A 13712-nucleotide genomic window follows, 5' to 3' on the forward strand; every position below is an offset into this window, starting at 1 on the left:
TCCGGGAAGTAAGGGCCCCCCCCCTTAAGGAAAAACCCCTCCAAAAAAAAAAAAAAAAAAGAAAAAAGAAAAGAAAGAAAAAGTAAGTCATTGTTTCCTCCTATCCACATAAGCAGAAAGAGCTGCCACTGCATCCTGCCTGTCCCACTCAAATGGAAGCCAAGGCGAAGGAGGGGGCCCAGGGCTGGGTAGCTGAGGGTCTCGGGGGTCCCAGCACAGCCCAGGCGCTCACATTTGATGTTGAAGGAGGCGTTGGCGCTGCGGGCTTCCTCTCCGGTGATGTCATCCCGCGCCACGCACTGGAAGGCGCCGGAGTCCTGCAGCCGGTCCACCGCTGCGAAGCTCAGGCTGCTGCCCTGGGCGAAACGCCGCTCAGTGTCCTGGACGGGGACCCCATTGAGCAGCCAGTACACGCGCACCGGGCCTGGGGCCTCCACCTCGCAGCGGAGCAGTGCCCGGCGGCCCTGCAGTGCATCCTGGGAGGACGGCTCCTTGATGAAGACGACCGCTGCCTGGGCACCTGCAGAGGGGGACGCAGGAGGGGCAGGGTCAGGAGGGGCTGCGGCCTCAGACTGATACAGGCTGCGCTGTGCACAGGAGACGCCCAGTAAGTGCACGTGTGACGGGTCACAAGGCCACAGCTGCCAAGAGGCCACCGAGGAACGTTCACATTGTGCTGCGTGCTCTCCTCGAGCAGCCCAGAGCCTGGTGGGGCACGCGGGACCGTTCTACAGGACGTGGCTGTGGTCACGTAAATGCTGAACAAGGGAGCTGCAGCAGCCAGTGCCTCTAGAGTGTGGAAGAGGAAGGCAGCGAGGAGCTGGTCCCACGGGGAGGCTTCCTGGAGGAAGAGACCCTAAGGCTTGCGGGACTGGATCACAGGTCTTAACGTCAGGCTGGGGAGCGGGAGGCGTTAGCAGGCAACCCTCTCCACCATTCAGTCAGGACTTTCGTTTGTTTTTGAGAGAGATTTTTGCTATAGGGTGTGTGGTTCACCAGAGAGATCGAAAGCAAGAAATCACACCCCCAGGGGATGGCCACATTGCAATCCCTTCTCCTGCATTATCTTCTCGGGATTTGGGGCATGCACACACATGTGCCCAGCATGAGTGTCAAGCCTCCGGGTACAGGACTTGAACTGTGGTTGGCCATGATGTGGGAGTCCAGTTATACAACCATTTCGCCATCTGCTGGTCCCAAGAGTCAGGATGTTAAGCAAAGTTAAATCCCGACCCAAAGACCATTCTGGAAAGATTACTTGCACTCATACCCACTGAGGGGGCCAACATTAGAGGTGGCCACAGATCAGGAAGCTTTGAATCCTACCCACGGGTGCCCTGCAGCCCACGGGCCCAGGACTGGGCTTCTTTGGTAAAAAGCATCCCCCCATCACTGGAGAAGCCAGTATTTAGAAACCTGGGCCACTGCCCAAGACTTGCCAGGGCCACCCCCACGTCCAGTTCTTCATCTCCAAGAGCCCACCAGTGGCCACAGCCAGCTTTCCCAGGTTCCAGGCAAGCCAAGTAGTTCCTGTTCCCCCTCCTGCACCCCAACCAGGGCCAGGGCGACGCCCACACACAGGGGGCCCAGCCCCCAAAGGTGGACTGGTCGCCAGTGGGAACAAAGGGAGAATAAGAGCCGGAGCTAAGCAGCAGATGGGGTAGGGAGGCGGAGCGCGGGGGCAGGTGGCTGGCACGGTTACGGTGACGGCGGTAACACACTGGGCTTTGTCCCCATCCGTGTGGACGCCTTGCAGGGGCTTGGAGCCACTGGACCTTGAGCATGAGATCCCTAAGCCCCAGAAGAAACAGGACCCCCAGGACAGCTCTAAGCAGAAGCAGATTCTGCCTCTGAGCAGCATGGGCTGGGAAGGCAGAGACCAGCAGGACCCTCCCCATCCCTGCCCAAACCGCTGAAGATGGACCTTGTCCCAAAGACACTCTTCCAAGTCCTGGAGGTGGGGCTTGCTACTTCAGGGCAAGAGTTCAACCTCCTCCTCAGCAGCAAGACCAGTCCAGGACCCCTCATGCCGGGGCCGAGTCCAGAGGAAGGGCTGCCCCAGTACTGAACTGCTGCCCAGTGTTGGGCACTAGCCCGAACCCCGACACAAAGCCACCACAAGCTGGAAGAGGCTCAGGCGCGCCCTCACCTCTCGATGGGGCACTGTCGGTTCTCAGGGCAGGGCAGCTCTCCACTCACCGCCCTCTGGGCACTGCTGAGCACCCCATCAGATGACAACCCAGAGACACCCCTACGGACGCCCACAGGGTGTGGCCCTGCCCCTGCTGGTACTCCTTTATGGAACAGGCTATAAACCAGGGCCAGAGAGGAAGGGGTTTGTGCAGAGCCAGATAGGGGCCCGAAGAGGCCAACACCTAGTCCCACTTCCTACCCGCCGAGGGACGCACAAACAGCCCTGGAAGTATCTGACCCCACATCAGGAGTCACATTCCCCAGGGCCAGGCGGTGAGGCGATACACCGCTCACAGACAATGTCAGGTGGAGAAGGCACCCAGCGGACAATGGCTGAACCAGAGTAACCTCCGGAGAACTGCGTCACGTCAGGAATGCTTCCCAGTCTCCACTCTTGACATAGACGGGCCACCCACCCAATCTTGGGACCCTCACCCCAGAGCACCAGGTGCTCACAGGGAGATTGCCTCAAAGTGCAGTGAACCCCCACTTCCCTGCTGGCTTCTGTAGACAGGGTAGGGAGCCGGGAGTCTCACCCACACAGAGGAGCAGATACAGCTTTGGAACCAGACAGGATGGGTCAAATCCTGGCTGTCACTCAGTGTGTCTGAACTTGGGGACACTAACACAGGCCGCTATGCCTCAGTGTTCTCAGCCTCCCCGTTATCACGAGTCGTAAACGCGGTAAGATGTGCAAGGTGCCCTGGGCAGAGCTCACCTCCAGTAAAGAGAGCTACCATGAATATTCCCATGCCCACTCTCCCTGCTCCAGAACTTACTTTCTTTTTTTAAGAGAGATTTTTGCTGTAAGGCGTGCGTGCCCACCGAAGAGACAGAGAGAGACAGAAAGCAAGAAATCCCGCCCCAAGGGGGGATGGCCATGCTGCAATTCCTTCTTCTCCATTCTCCTCTTGGGATCTTGGGCACGCATGCCCAGGCGCTCAGCCTGAGATTTAAGCCACCGGGTCTGGGACTTGAACTGCGGTTGACTACGTGGGAGTCCAGTGATGTAACTATTACACCATCCGCTATTCCCCCAGGACTCAAATTCCAAGACCATCACAAAGCTCTCCCCCAGCCAAGGGTCAGGACCACTCACAGAACAGAGAAGCCACCCCAGCGGAGGAGAGGGCTGAAGGAACTTAGGAGAAGATGGGTGGGATGGAGGAGAAGGGGCCCTGGTGTTGCAGAACCCACAGGCCACCTGCCACAGAAACCTGAGCGGGGAGAAGAGACGGCGTGACTCAGGGAGACCCCCACTCAGCCCCAGTCACCCCCATTCAGCCTCCAGCATGCCCTCCTGGGGCCAGGGCTGCTCTGAGGCTGTGGTAAGAGATGCATTCCCAGACTGCCACTCAGAGCCCCCTGCCCCCCACGACAGGGCCTGGGAGACATCAAAGCTGCCCCGTGGGGCCCCTGCCCTGACGTCAGCTCACAGCAGGTCCTGGTTAGTGCTTGGCTGGGATAGATGTCAGATGTTTTAAAATTCAGAGAGAGCAGCTCCCAGGCCCCCGCCAAGCCCCCGGCTCAGCTCTGAGAACCTCGGCCATGGGGCTCCTCCCTCAGAGGCTGGCCTGGGACTTCAGTGGCGGTATCTGCTCCAAGGGCAACCGGGGCGTAGGTGTGCGGTGTGCCCAGGCGGTCACCTGCACGGCCTGCAGGAGAGGTTGGTCCGTTGTTCTGTTTTGGAGAAAATGAGCAGGAGACTCGGGACTGGAGCAAAGAGCCCCAGAAATATCACACCTGGGAAAGGAAGGGCCGGGGAGTGAGGGCCTCTTCAGTGTCTTTGCTGAGACTTAACAACAGAAATGGGGACAGCAGTGACCGAGGAAGGCAGGCTTTGGGGACCAGGGTCATGCCTGTCCTTTTCCTGACTGGAGAATGCCCCCAGACCGTGGTCTGGGAAAGGCCTTCTCAGGTCCTGAGCTTCCCAAAGCTGGCCCTGTTCACTGGCCACGCTGTGCACCACTACCACCCACATCATGGAGACCCGTGGCGATGAGCCCTCAAGGTGTTTTTTTTTTGCACCTGTGCTCACAAAAGGGGGAAAGAGATAGAAAAAGAAAAGAAGAAAGCACAATCCTTTTTCCTGTACGTCTCCACCTCATTGAGATTTGGGGCATGCACCCACACACAGCATGTGTTTGAATGTGTTTGAATCCTGCCAGGTCCAGGATTCAAACAGTGGTTAGCCATGTGGGAGCTGGCTTCCTTAACCACTAGGCTACAGGGCCTGGCTGCCCCTGAGGCTGCTTTGCTGCTGCCAAACAGCCCTGCTTCTGCTGCCACCTACCAATACCACCATTGGGTGGCCTCTCTGCACCCTTCTCCTTGCTGTGAAGTGGGGACACAGCCCTACCCCAGGCTACAGGAGGGCAGACTGGTTCACATACGCAAACCCCGTACACAGAGGGTGCTGTGCCCAGGCCGGAGCCGGCCCCCTGGGGGTCAGTGGGCCCAGAAGCCTCTCGGCAATGACAGGCCTGCAGAGCCATCTGCCCACACCAGGCTCTGACTCCAGCAAAGCTGAGCTGCAAATATCCAGTAAGGACATGGCCCAAGCCATTTCCCGGTCCTCACAGTCATCTACACGCACTCACTCTCCCTGTGCCTCAGGCCCCAGCCCCGGAGGAAGGGCTGTGTGGGCAGCAGCCCAACCTCCCGCACCCCGTCCCCACCCCTGCCAGCATCAGGTCTGGTGCCCACACTCACTGCTCTCTGGGCTCCAGGCCCAGCCAACCCATGTGTGTACGTGTGTGTGTGTTTGTGCATGTATATGCAGACATGACTGTTCCGGAGAGCAGAGAGCAGCAGGACATCTTCCCTAAGCACTCCTGTTCTAAGTCATTTCAGTTGCCTCAGTCCAAGTACCCACCTGGGCCACTCAAGTACTCATCTTTCGGGGGTCCTCCTGGTCTAGGAAAAACACCCTCAGGACAACATAGAACCTGCCAAACGTGACTGGCTGATTCTATCAACCTCTTCTCCCTATTATTAAAGAAAATTCCACCCTTCAGACCGATGGCTCAGGCCTGGCTGTTACCAAGCAAGGCCCCGGCTGAATGAAGAGCTTCACCTACACAGCCAGGCAGGAGTGTGCTCCCGAGGGAACACTTGGCACAGTGGTGTGATCTGAGTGACTACATGACCTCTCCCATGCTCGTGAATGTGGCTGACTCCTCCATGCCAGGACCACACTGAAGATCAGCCTCTGAGTCTCCGTGGGGGACATCCTGAATCCTCAGGCCAAAGTGGCTCCTGCTGGGGACACAGCCAGATCTTTGAGGGAGAGGTCTGCGGCTGCACCAGGGCACTGGCCAGGAGAAGCAGCCCTTGGCCTGAGAAGCACAAATGCTCCAGGTGACAGAGCTCCCAGCTTCCTAACCCCCAAGAGGACAGCCCTCTTCACAGGTCTCCTCCATCTAGAACTAGGGCACCATGCAAGAGGCCCCGGGGCACTGGGTGCCTTCCCAGCCCCAGAACAGCCTGCCCAATCCTCCTCTCTAAGGGGCTGGCCCTGGACTACAGACCCTCAGCCTTTGAGGATTCCACTGGTGTGCTTTCAGCAGCTCCTGAGCCGCTCCAAAGGCCCACTGACGTTAGTCATTTTTGTACAGAGAGATTTTTGCTACAGAGCTCCCCAGAAATTCAGAAAGAGACAGGAAGCAAGAAATCACTCCCCAGGGGCATAGCCATGCCTCAGTCCCTTCTCCTCCATTCTCCTCTCAGGATTATGGGCACTCATGCACATGCACTTGACACGAGTTTGAAGCCACTGAGTGTGGGACTTAAACTGCGGTCAACTACATGTGAGTCCGGCAACGTAACCATTATGCCTTCTGCTGGTCCTGACATTCGTAATGTTTAAGAAGTTTATTCATTTATTGCTTCTGGGAGAGAGAGCAATGTGGCGAGTGAGGAGAAACAGGGTCCCCACACCATGACCCGCCCTCGCCCCAGCCAGCCTGGATTTTGGTTGCATGAGTGCACGCAGGATGCTCGGGGAGGCCTCTAGATGTGAAGCCAGTACATCTCCCATGAGGGCCTAGCCACGCCACCCCTGCACCAACACCTAGCCCCAGACATCTGCAGGTTTTTGAACGAACCTCAGACTGCAGAAATGTCATCTGGTGCAGCCAGCTCCCAGTTCACACTGTCGGTGGAAGCACAGGCTGGTGGGGGGCATTTGTGAATCCGGGCCTGGAACTCCCCTCGTGGTGGCAGCATCGTCAGCCCTGGCTGTTTGAGGATAAGCCCAGGAGGTAAAGCTTTGGAGGCTGCCCAGGAACGACTACCGCTGAGTCTGAGACCCAGCACAGAGCACAGAATGCACCTCCTCTCATGTCTTCCCCGAATCTCTGAGGCCCCAGGTGTGCAGATTGCCAAGAACCCCACAGCCCTCCATAACCCATCCCGGCCATTGCTCTGAGCAGGGGAAGGGGGCAGCTCCAGGGACCCTGTGAGCTTTCCTGTCCTGGTTTAACCGCCATATCTGGAGAAGTTCCCACATCCGGATTAGAGGCAGAACAGGATCCCCGGGGAGCTGGGGCAGAGAAAGCATGGCAGACCAGCTCTTCCTCCTGCAGCCCACGCCACAGCACAGACCTGGCGGGCCTACTCGGGGAAGCCTGGAGCGGGAAGGTCACCTTCTAAGGGCAGGAGTGGGGCCTTGTGTCCAGCATCATGTGGCATTCACCCAGAAGGACAAAAAGCCAGTCTGAGATGTGGGTTAAGGTGCCTTCCAGCCAGGAGCCACACCATCGGTCTCTGGAACCTGCCAACCTTCTGCTGGGGCTCGGAGGGCTGCATGGCACATACCCCTCTCCCGTAGTGACCCTCAAGTGGCTGTGGTGTCTCCAAGGAAGCAAATGGGTGAGAACCCAGCTGGAGTGCGGTGGTGAGGTCAGGTGGAAGGAAACTGGGGTAGGGAGGTCTGGTTCTAACCCCGAGGCAGCACCAAGCAGGGCGGCCTGGCCAATCGCCCCTCTCCGGTCAGTTCTATTAGCTATAACACCAGAGAAGTGAGAGCAGTCGGGCACTCACCCAATGCTGCCGCTGGGTTAGCTGCTGTGAATCTCAGAGGCAGTCAGAGGGCCTGCTCCCCAGAGACACACTCCCCAGCTTCTCCCACAGCCCACTTGGCAAATGGAGAGCCTGGCCCGGGAGGGATTAAGAGGGATCCCAGCCCTGGCAGGTGCCGGGGTCTGAGGCAGCTGGACCTCAGTCCTTGGCTCAGCACCAGGCAGCCAAGAGGTCCCAGGAGATCCACCCCTGCCTTCACAGCCCTCTGCCTGGGCCAGGCTGTAAGTTCCAGGAGGGGAGGCATTTGTGCCCAGTATGGCATTTCGTGTCCCTCTGGTGCCTGGGCCACCCAGCGAGCACCTGTGGGGGAAAGGAAGCCAGAGAGTGTCCCTCTGACCTGAAATCCTGTCCTACATCTCCCGTCACTCTGGCGGAGCCAACTTAATTTTCTCTTGCCAGGAAGATAGCCCTTGCTGTCAATTTTAGCACTTATTTTCTAGCCTATAGGGTCTTAGGATAGTCGAATAAAACACGCATTAGGTAAAGGCACACGCAGGTCCATCTAGTTTTCCGAGAAGTTCAAAAAATGCAGGGCCAGAAAAAGGTGGCACAAATGTGAAGTTCTGAGAGGCAATCTAACAAGGGAGGGTGCCCAGTTCCAGGCCAGAGGACCTGGGGCACGTAGGCCCGTGATCTGAAGGCTGAGGGGGGATGGTCACAGTAAGACCCTGTTGCGGACCAGCAGATAACGTGGTAGTTAAGGCATTGACTCCCATTGGGTCCAGTGTGCAGTTCAAGTCCTGGACCCAGTGGCCTGAAAATCATACCAGGTGCATGTGTATGCACGCCCAAAATCCCAAGAGGAAAATGGAGGGGAGGAAACCGCAGCATGGCCATCCATCCCAGGAGAATGCTTTCTCACTTTCTCTGTCTCTCTTGGGGGCACATGTGCCCTACAGCAAAATCTAACACAGACCCTCCTGAGGGTACACTCCCTCTCTCCTCTCTCAAAAGAAATAAACACAGGACCAGCAGATAACGTAATGTTTACGCTGCCGGACTCGCACGGAGTTGACTGTGGTTGGAGTCCCAAAGCTGGCGGCTTAAAACCCATGGCGGCGCGTGTGTATGCGTGCCCAAAATCCTGAGAGGAGAATGGAGAAGGGTTTGTGGGGGGCGGGGAGGATTTCTCACTTTCTCTCTGTCTCTCTCTCTCTCTGTGTCTCTCTGGTGAGCATAGGTACTCTATAGCAAAAATCTCTAATTTTTTTTTTTTTAATTTTAAAGAAGAAAGAAATACACCTAAAAACATTTTTTTATAAAAACCACAGAAATTGTAGGAACTGCAGACTCTGGGTTAAAATGTCCCTGGACTAAGGAGATCCCTTCCAAAGGCATTCTAAACACCTTGGAGGCAGGGAGGAAGCCTTGGAAGAGAACTGCCAGGGGGTACCACGCATTCTCGGCACCGCCATGTCCAGGAGCAGATTCACTCTCGGACCCACGAAAAGAAAGAAATGGCATCCAGCTGCTCTGAAGACGCCAGTGAGGGGCTGCAGAAATGCTGCGCTCCCAGGGAAAGCGACAGGAACTCTGCCAGTGTTCTCAGAGACCCAGAGGGGACAGAGCCCAGCCCCTGGTCACCCAGAGAAGACGGAAAGGGACTTGCTGACGGCTCCACAGACATCCATCAGAGGGGCCCAGACCCAGGGTCCTCCCGGATCTCTGACTCGCAGTGTGGGCTGAGGGGCCCTCCCGGATCTCTGACTCGCAGTGGGGGCTGAGGGGCCCTCCCGGATCTCTGACTTGCAGTGGGGGCTGAGGGCTTCTGGGTGTGCAGGGCTCTCAGAGCCCTCGGCAGAGATCAGGGCTAGCATGGAGGCCCAGCCAGCCTCCCAGGGGCTTTCCTGCCGAGACAGGGCACAACCTAAACAGCAGACTGGGGCCCGCTCCCTTCTGAGTGGACCAAGGCTTAGTTTGATGATTTGTGTTTTTTAAAGACAGGTTTGAAAACTCCAAGAGTCCATTCCATAGGGTTTTTTACCCATCTCTGACTCACGCCTGGGGCAGATAACTCGGGCAGGTAAGCACAGCCCACTGACCCAGCCAGAGTGGCCAGCAGTTCCCCTCAACCCTCTTGCCCTGGCCTTCACCCTGCCTGTGCCCCAACACTGCTGAGCCCTGAGGGTTGGAAGGGTGTGGAGATGGCTGACTCCACTCAACAAGGAAAATTCTGCTGGAATTCCAGAGACGTTAAAATACTCCTTACACCTGCCACTGGGCAGGTGGGGCTACTGACGTTGGGCCACTTAAATTTAACTTCATTTCCTCAATCACACCACCCACCTTTCCAGTGCTCAGGAGCCATGTGCGGGTGTGCCCACTGTGTTAGACGGTGCGAATAGAGAACAGCTCCCCCTCAGCACTGCCTCTGCCCCTATTTGCTCTTGCCAGGCCCTGTGCACAGATAGGTAGTTCCTGCACCAAAGAACCCTCGCTACTGCTCAGCTCTTCACAGACAAGGAAACTGGAATCAAGGACAGCCTAACAACTGGCGGGTCAGGAACTGCCCAGGACTGCCGGGGTCCTACGGCTGTGTTCTTCCAAGGGCAAACACCGGTGCTGCGTTTCATTCCACTCGCTAATCTCACCTCTCTCCCCTTCATTCTGCATGATAGAAAGTGCATGAAAGGGATAGAGAGTGAGAGAAGCCTCCTTGATGGGGTCTCTTTGTATCATGATCCCCTTCCCCAGTCTTCCAGCTCAGCAAGATCTTGGACACACCCACACCCCACGTGTTTCAGATCAATAGGGCCAGGGATCCAAACCCACGGTTGCTGTGTGGCTTCCAGCCTGGCAGTTGGTAAGCGTCCAACTACACGGACCATCTCCTTTTTATCTGTATTCCCCCTACAACCATTCCACTGCATTTTAATGTAAATCCTTTTATTTGTATGTGCTTTTTTTTTTTTTCAAGAGAGATTTTTAGTATAAGGTGCGAGCACTCGCCAGAAAAACAAACAGACAGAAAGCAAGAAATCACCCCCCAGAAGGATGGTCACACCTCAATCCCTTCTCCTCCATTCTCCTCTCAGAATTTTGGGCATACATGCACATGTGTCCAGTGTGAGGTTTTTTATTTTTATTTATTTATTTTTTAGAGGTTTTTGCTATAGGTCATGTGCACTTGCCAGAGAGACAGAGAGAGACAGAGGGACAGAAAGCAAGAAATCACCCCCCCACCCCCCCCGGGTAGATGGCCACGCCACAATCCCTTCTTCTCCATTCTCCTCTCAGGATCTCGGGCACGCACGCACATGTGCCCGGCGTGAGTTTAAGCCACCGGGTCTGGGACTCAAACCACAGTCGACTACATGGGAGTCCAGTGACGTAGCCATTATGCCATCTGCTGGTCCCAATCCAGCGGGAGTTTTATGCTGCCAGGTCCAGGACTCGAACTGCAGTCAACTACGTGTGAGTCCCGTGACATAACCATTGTACCGTATGCTGGTCCCTCATGTGCTCTTATAAGATGTGATTGCTGTTCTGGCGGTTACCTTCCACTTCTGTATTACAGCTCACCCTGCTTTGTATTCTGTCCCTTTAGCACGATGCTTTGAGGATCCTTCCCTGTGGCCTTCTCCTACACCCTGCCGTTCTCTCCAACAGATGAATTGGAGGTTTTTGAAGGAAAGCAAATGAATTCTTTTTTGAAAACAAGTGAGGGGCTGAAGAGAGCTCTCTGCAGTTTGCACAGCAGTCTTTGAAGTCTCCTTTCTGCAGGTCCTTTGCACCCTGCCCTGGTCTCCATCGCTGCACTGCCCACCCCCATCTGTTTTCCCACTTGTCTGGTGGTTTCCCCCCCAGAGCCTTCTCTCGCTCGCTCACTCGCTCTCACTCGCTCACTCGCTCACACACACACACCAGCTTCTCCTGTTCCCCCTCTCCTTCCCCAAGCCCCAAGTCGCTAGAAGCTGGACCTCAGCTGGTTTCAAAGGGATGCGCGTCAGTCTCATACTTCTGGATTTAGCAGGGCTCTGGAAACCACTTCCTGGCGCAGACAAGAGCGGGGAGTGTGAGGAAATCACTTTGCTATGCCGTGATGTGGAAAGCACGAGCCCGCTGAGAGCCTGCGGCAGCGGGCAGCATTTGCCACATGCCCGGGACACGCAGCGATGTTTAACACATGTGCAGGAGGCCAACGCGTCCCTGGCAGCCTGGCTGTCCCCCGCGGGAGGCAGGCCCAGGAGTCAGAGCCCACACCATCTCTCAGAGAGGCCTCTGCAAGAGGCCACCTCCCCCAGCCTTCCTTGCCGATGGAGCAGTGTCTCCACCTGTCTGACCAACAGCTGCTCCTGGAAACCAACCCTTCTCTTCAGGGAGGGGGTCTCAGAAAGGCTGCTCCATCGGGTCTGCAAGGCCAGGCTTTAAGGCCCAACCTGAGACACAAAGAGAAGAATCCAGCCTGAGGGAGGTGTCTGGAGGGTACTCAGAAGAGCCACTGGCTTGAAGAGGCTAGGGGGCACTCCGGAAGCCCCGGCTCACAGGCAGGCTTCTGCACAGTGCCCACGGCCTCCTTCCGCAATCTGCCACTGCATGCTCCTCTCAGCTGCTCCGCTGCCACTGTGGCTGGAGGAAGGACTACAGCAATGCATGGAGGGGACGGGACGGTATCTTGTGCTGGTTATCAGCTGCAGCCATGGCTGTGGCGAGACAGTCCTGAGAGCCCCAGCCACTGTGGCGCAGCAGTAACACAAGTACCCTGCAAGGCTGGCCATCACAGGGCTGACCACAGGTTCGGATACCCAGCTGGGCCTGAAAATGCATGAGGCAGGGCTGGGTGCCCAAGATACAGAGGAGCAGGAGGGCCAGGGAAGGACCTCATGGTGTAGTGGGACCCTCATGAGGGTGCCTTTCTCTGTCCTCTCCTCTCTCATGCACACATTTTCTATCACTGTGTGTGCGTGCACGTGTGTGTGTGTGTGTGTGTGTGTGTGTGTGTGTATTCCTCGGAGGTGACAGAGACCTGTGCAGAGCTGATAGATGGACCCTGGGAGGGTGGCCAGGAGGAGAGTCAGTGGCCTGGATTAGGTGGACAGAGGGGGAAGCAGAAGGCCAGCAGGCTGCTCAGAATCACATAATCAGATTTTTCCAGATTCCTGGACTCATTATAAATGCCATTTTACTGCTTAAAACATAAACTTTCTATTAAGGCAAAAACTAATTTTATCCTCTTATTTAATCTCTTCACTGCATTACTAATGATTTTTTTTTCCTTTATGTTTAAGAAAAATCACCAAAAAGAGTCATACTTTTAAAACATCAGCTGTTTAGAAAAAGCTCTCTGGCTAAAGATAGCGAACTAAGTATTTCAATCTCCCAATCAATAACAACAGATGAGAAAAACAACAGCACGAATAAGGGACAGAAACGACTCCTTGTAAGTTATTTTTAAAGGCACTAAAAGCTTGCAACTGATCACAGATGCCTAAAGCCTAGGGGTAAGCCACTTTTGGGGGGGAACATTATAAACAGACAGCATACACAAAAAGCTGAAGGAAAAAGAGCTCCTAAGAGTGGCTGATGCAATAACTACATTGAAGAGCCAAAAAAATGACAAAAAATATAGTTTATCCCATGCCTACTCTGTAGATCTTTATGTCAGGGTCTGGAAGGCACCAAGATCTGGCTTCACTTAAGTCTGTCTGTCCCTCCACCCAGGAGGTGCCTCCTACAGACATCCAAAGTCATACAAAGAAAGAGACAAAATCTGATAGAGAGATACAGAGACTGAGAGACTGATGGAGACAGAAAGTCCGATGGACACACACACACACACACACACACACACACACGGGGAGACTGACAGACTAAAGGGGAAACAGAGGGGCCGGCAGGCGGCATGATGGTTAAGGCGCTGGATTCCCACAGGGCTGACCATGGTTCCAATCCCAAACCTGGTGGTTAGGAAATTACGCTGGGGTGCATATGCATGCTAGGTACATGTGCATGTGCACCAAAATCCTGAGAGGAGAATGGAGGGAAGGGGTGGCAGTGTAGCCATCCTCCCTGGGGAGTGATGTCTCACTTTCTCTCTTCCTGTCTCTGTCTCTCTCCATGTGCCGTAGAGCAAAAACCTTAAAAAAGAGAGAGAGAGAGGAACAGAGACAAAGTGAGACAGTCCCTGACAAAGGGGGCAGTGAGAGATCAATAGGCAGAGAGACATGAAGAGACAAACTGAGAGACAGAGATTAAATAACAGAGTCAGAGAGACACAGAAAGAGACAAGAAAGACACAGAGCACACACACATATGCACAAGTGCTCATGCGTGGGCACTCACTGTGCTCTGCACGCCTGCAGAGCAGGCCCCAGCCCCACATTTGCCCCAGCTGCTCTGGCAGGTCTGCCCCGCGTTGGGGAACCGCCCACCCTCTCCCCTATCCTCCTCTGCAGGCTCAGGGACTCCGGCCTCCATCGGCCTCCATCGGTGGCTAC

General features: G+C 55.6%; 1 protein-coding gene across 1 annotated transcript in view; it reads right to left on the minus strand.

Moving 5' to 3' along the window:
- PTK7 (protein tyrosine kinase 7 (inactive)) overlaps window positions 1–13712 on the minus strand; it is a 59925-nt gene that overhangs the window by 34765 nt on the left and 11448 nt on the right. Inside the window, 2 exon segments of the mRNA XM_006148651.3 lie at window positions 233–520; window positions 8984–9122. Of these exon segments, the coding sequence (XP_006148713.1) occupies window positions 233–520; window positions 8984–9122 (427 nt within the window).

This window comes from Tupaia chinensis, unplaced genomic scaffold (assembly GCF_000334495.1).
Source record: "Tupaia chinensis unplaced genomic scaffold, TupChi_1.0 Scaffold000238_1, whole genome shotgun sequence".
NCBI lineage: Eukaryota > Metazoa > Chordata > Mammalia > Scandentia > Tupaiidae > Tupaia > Tupaia belangeri.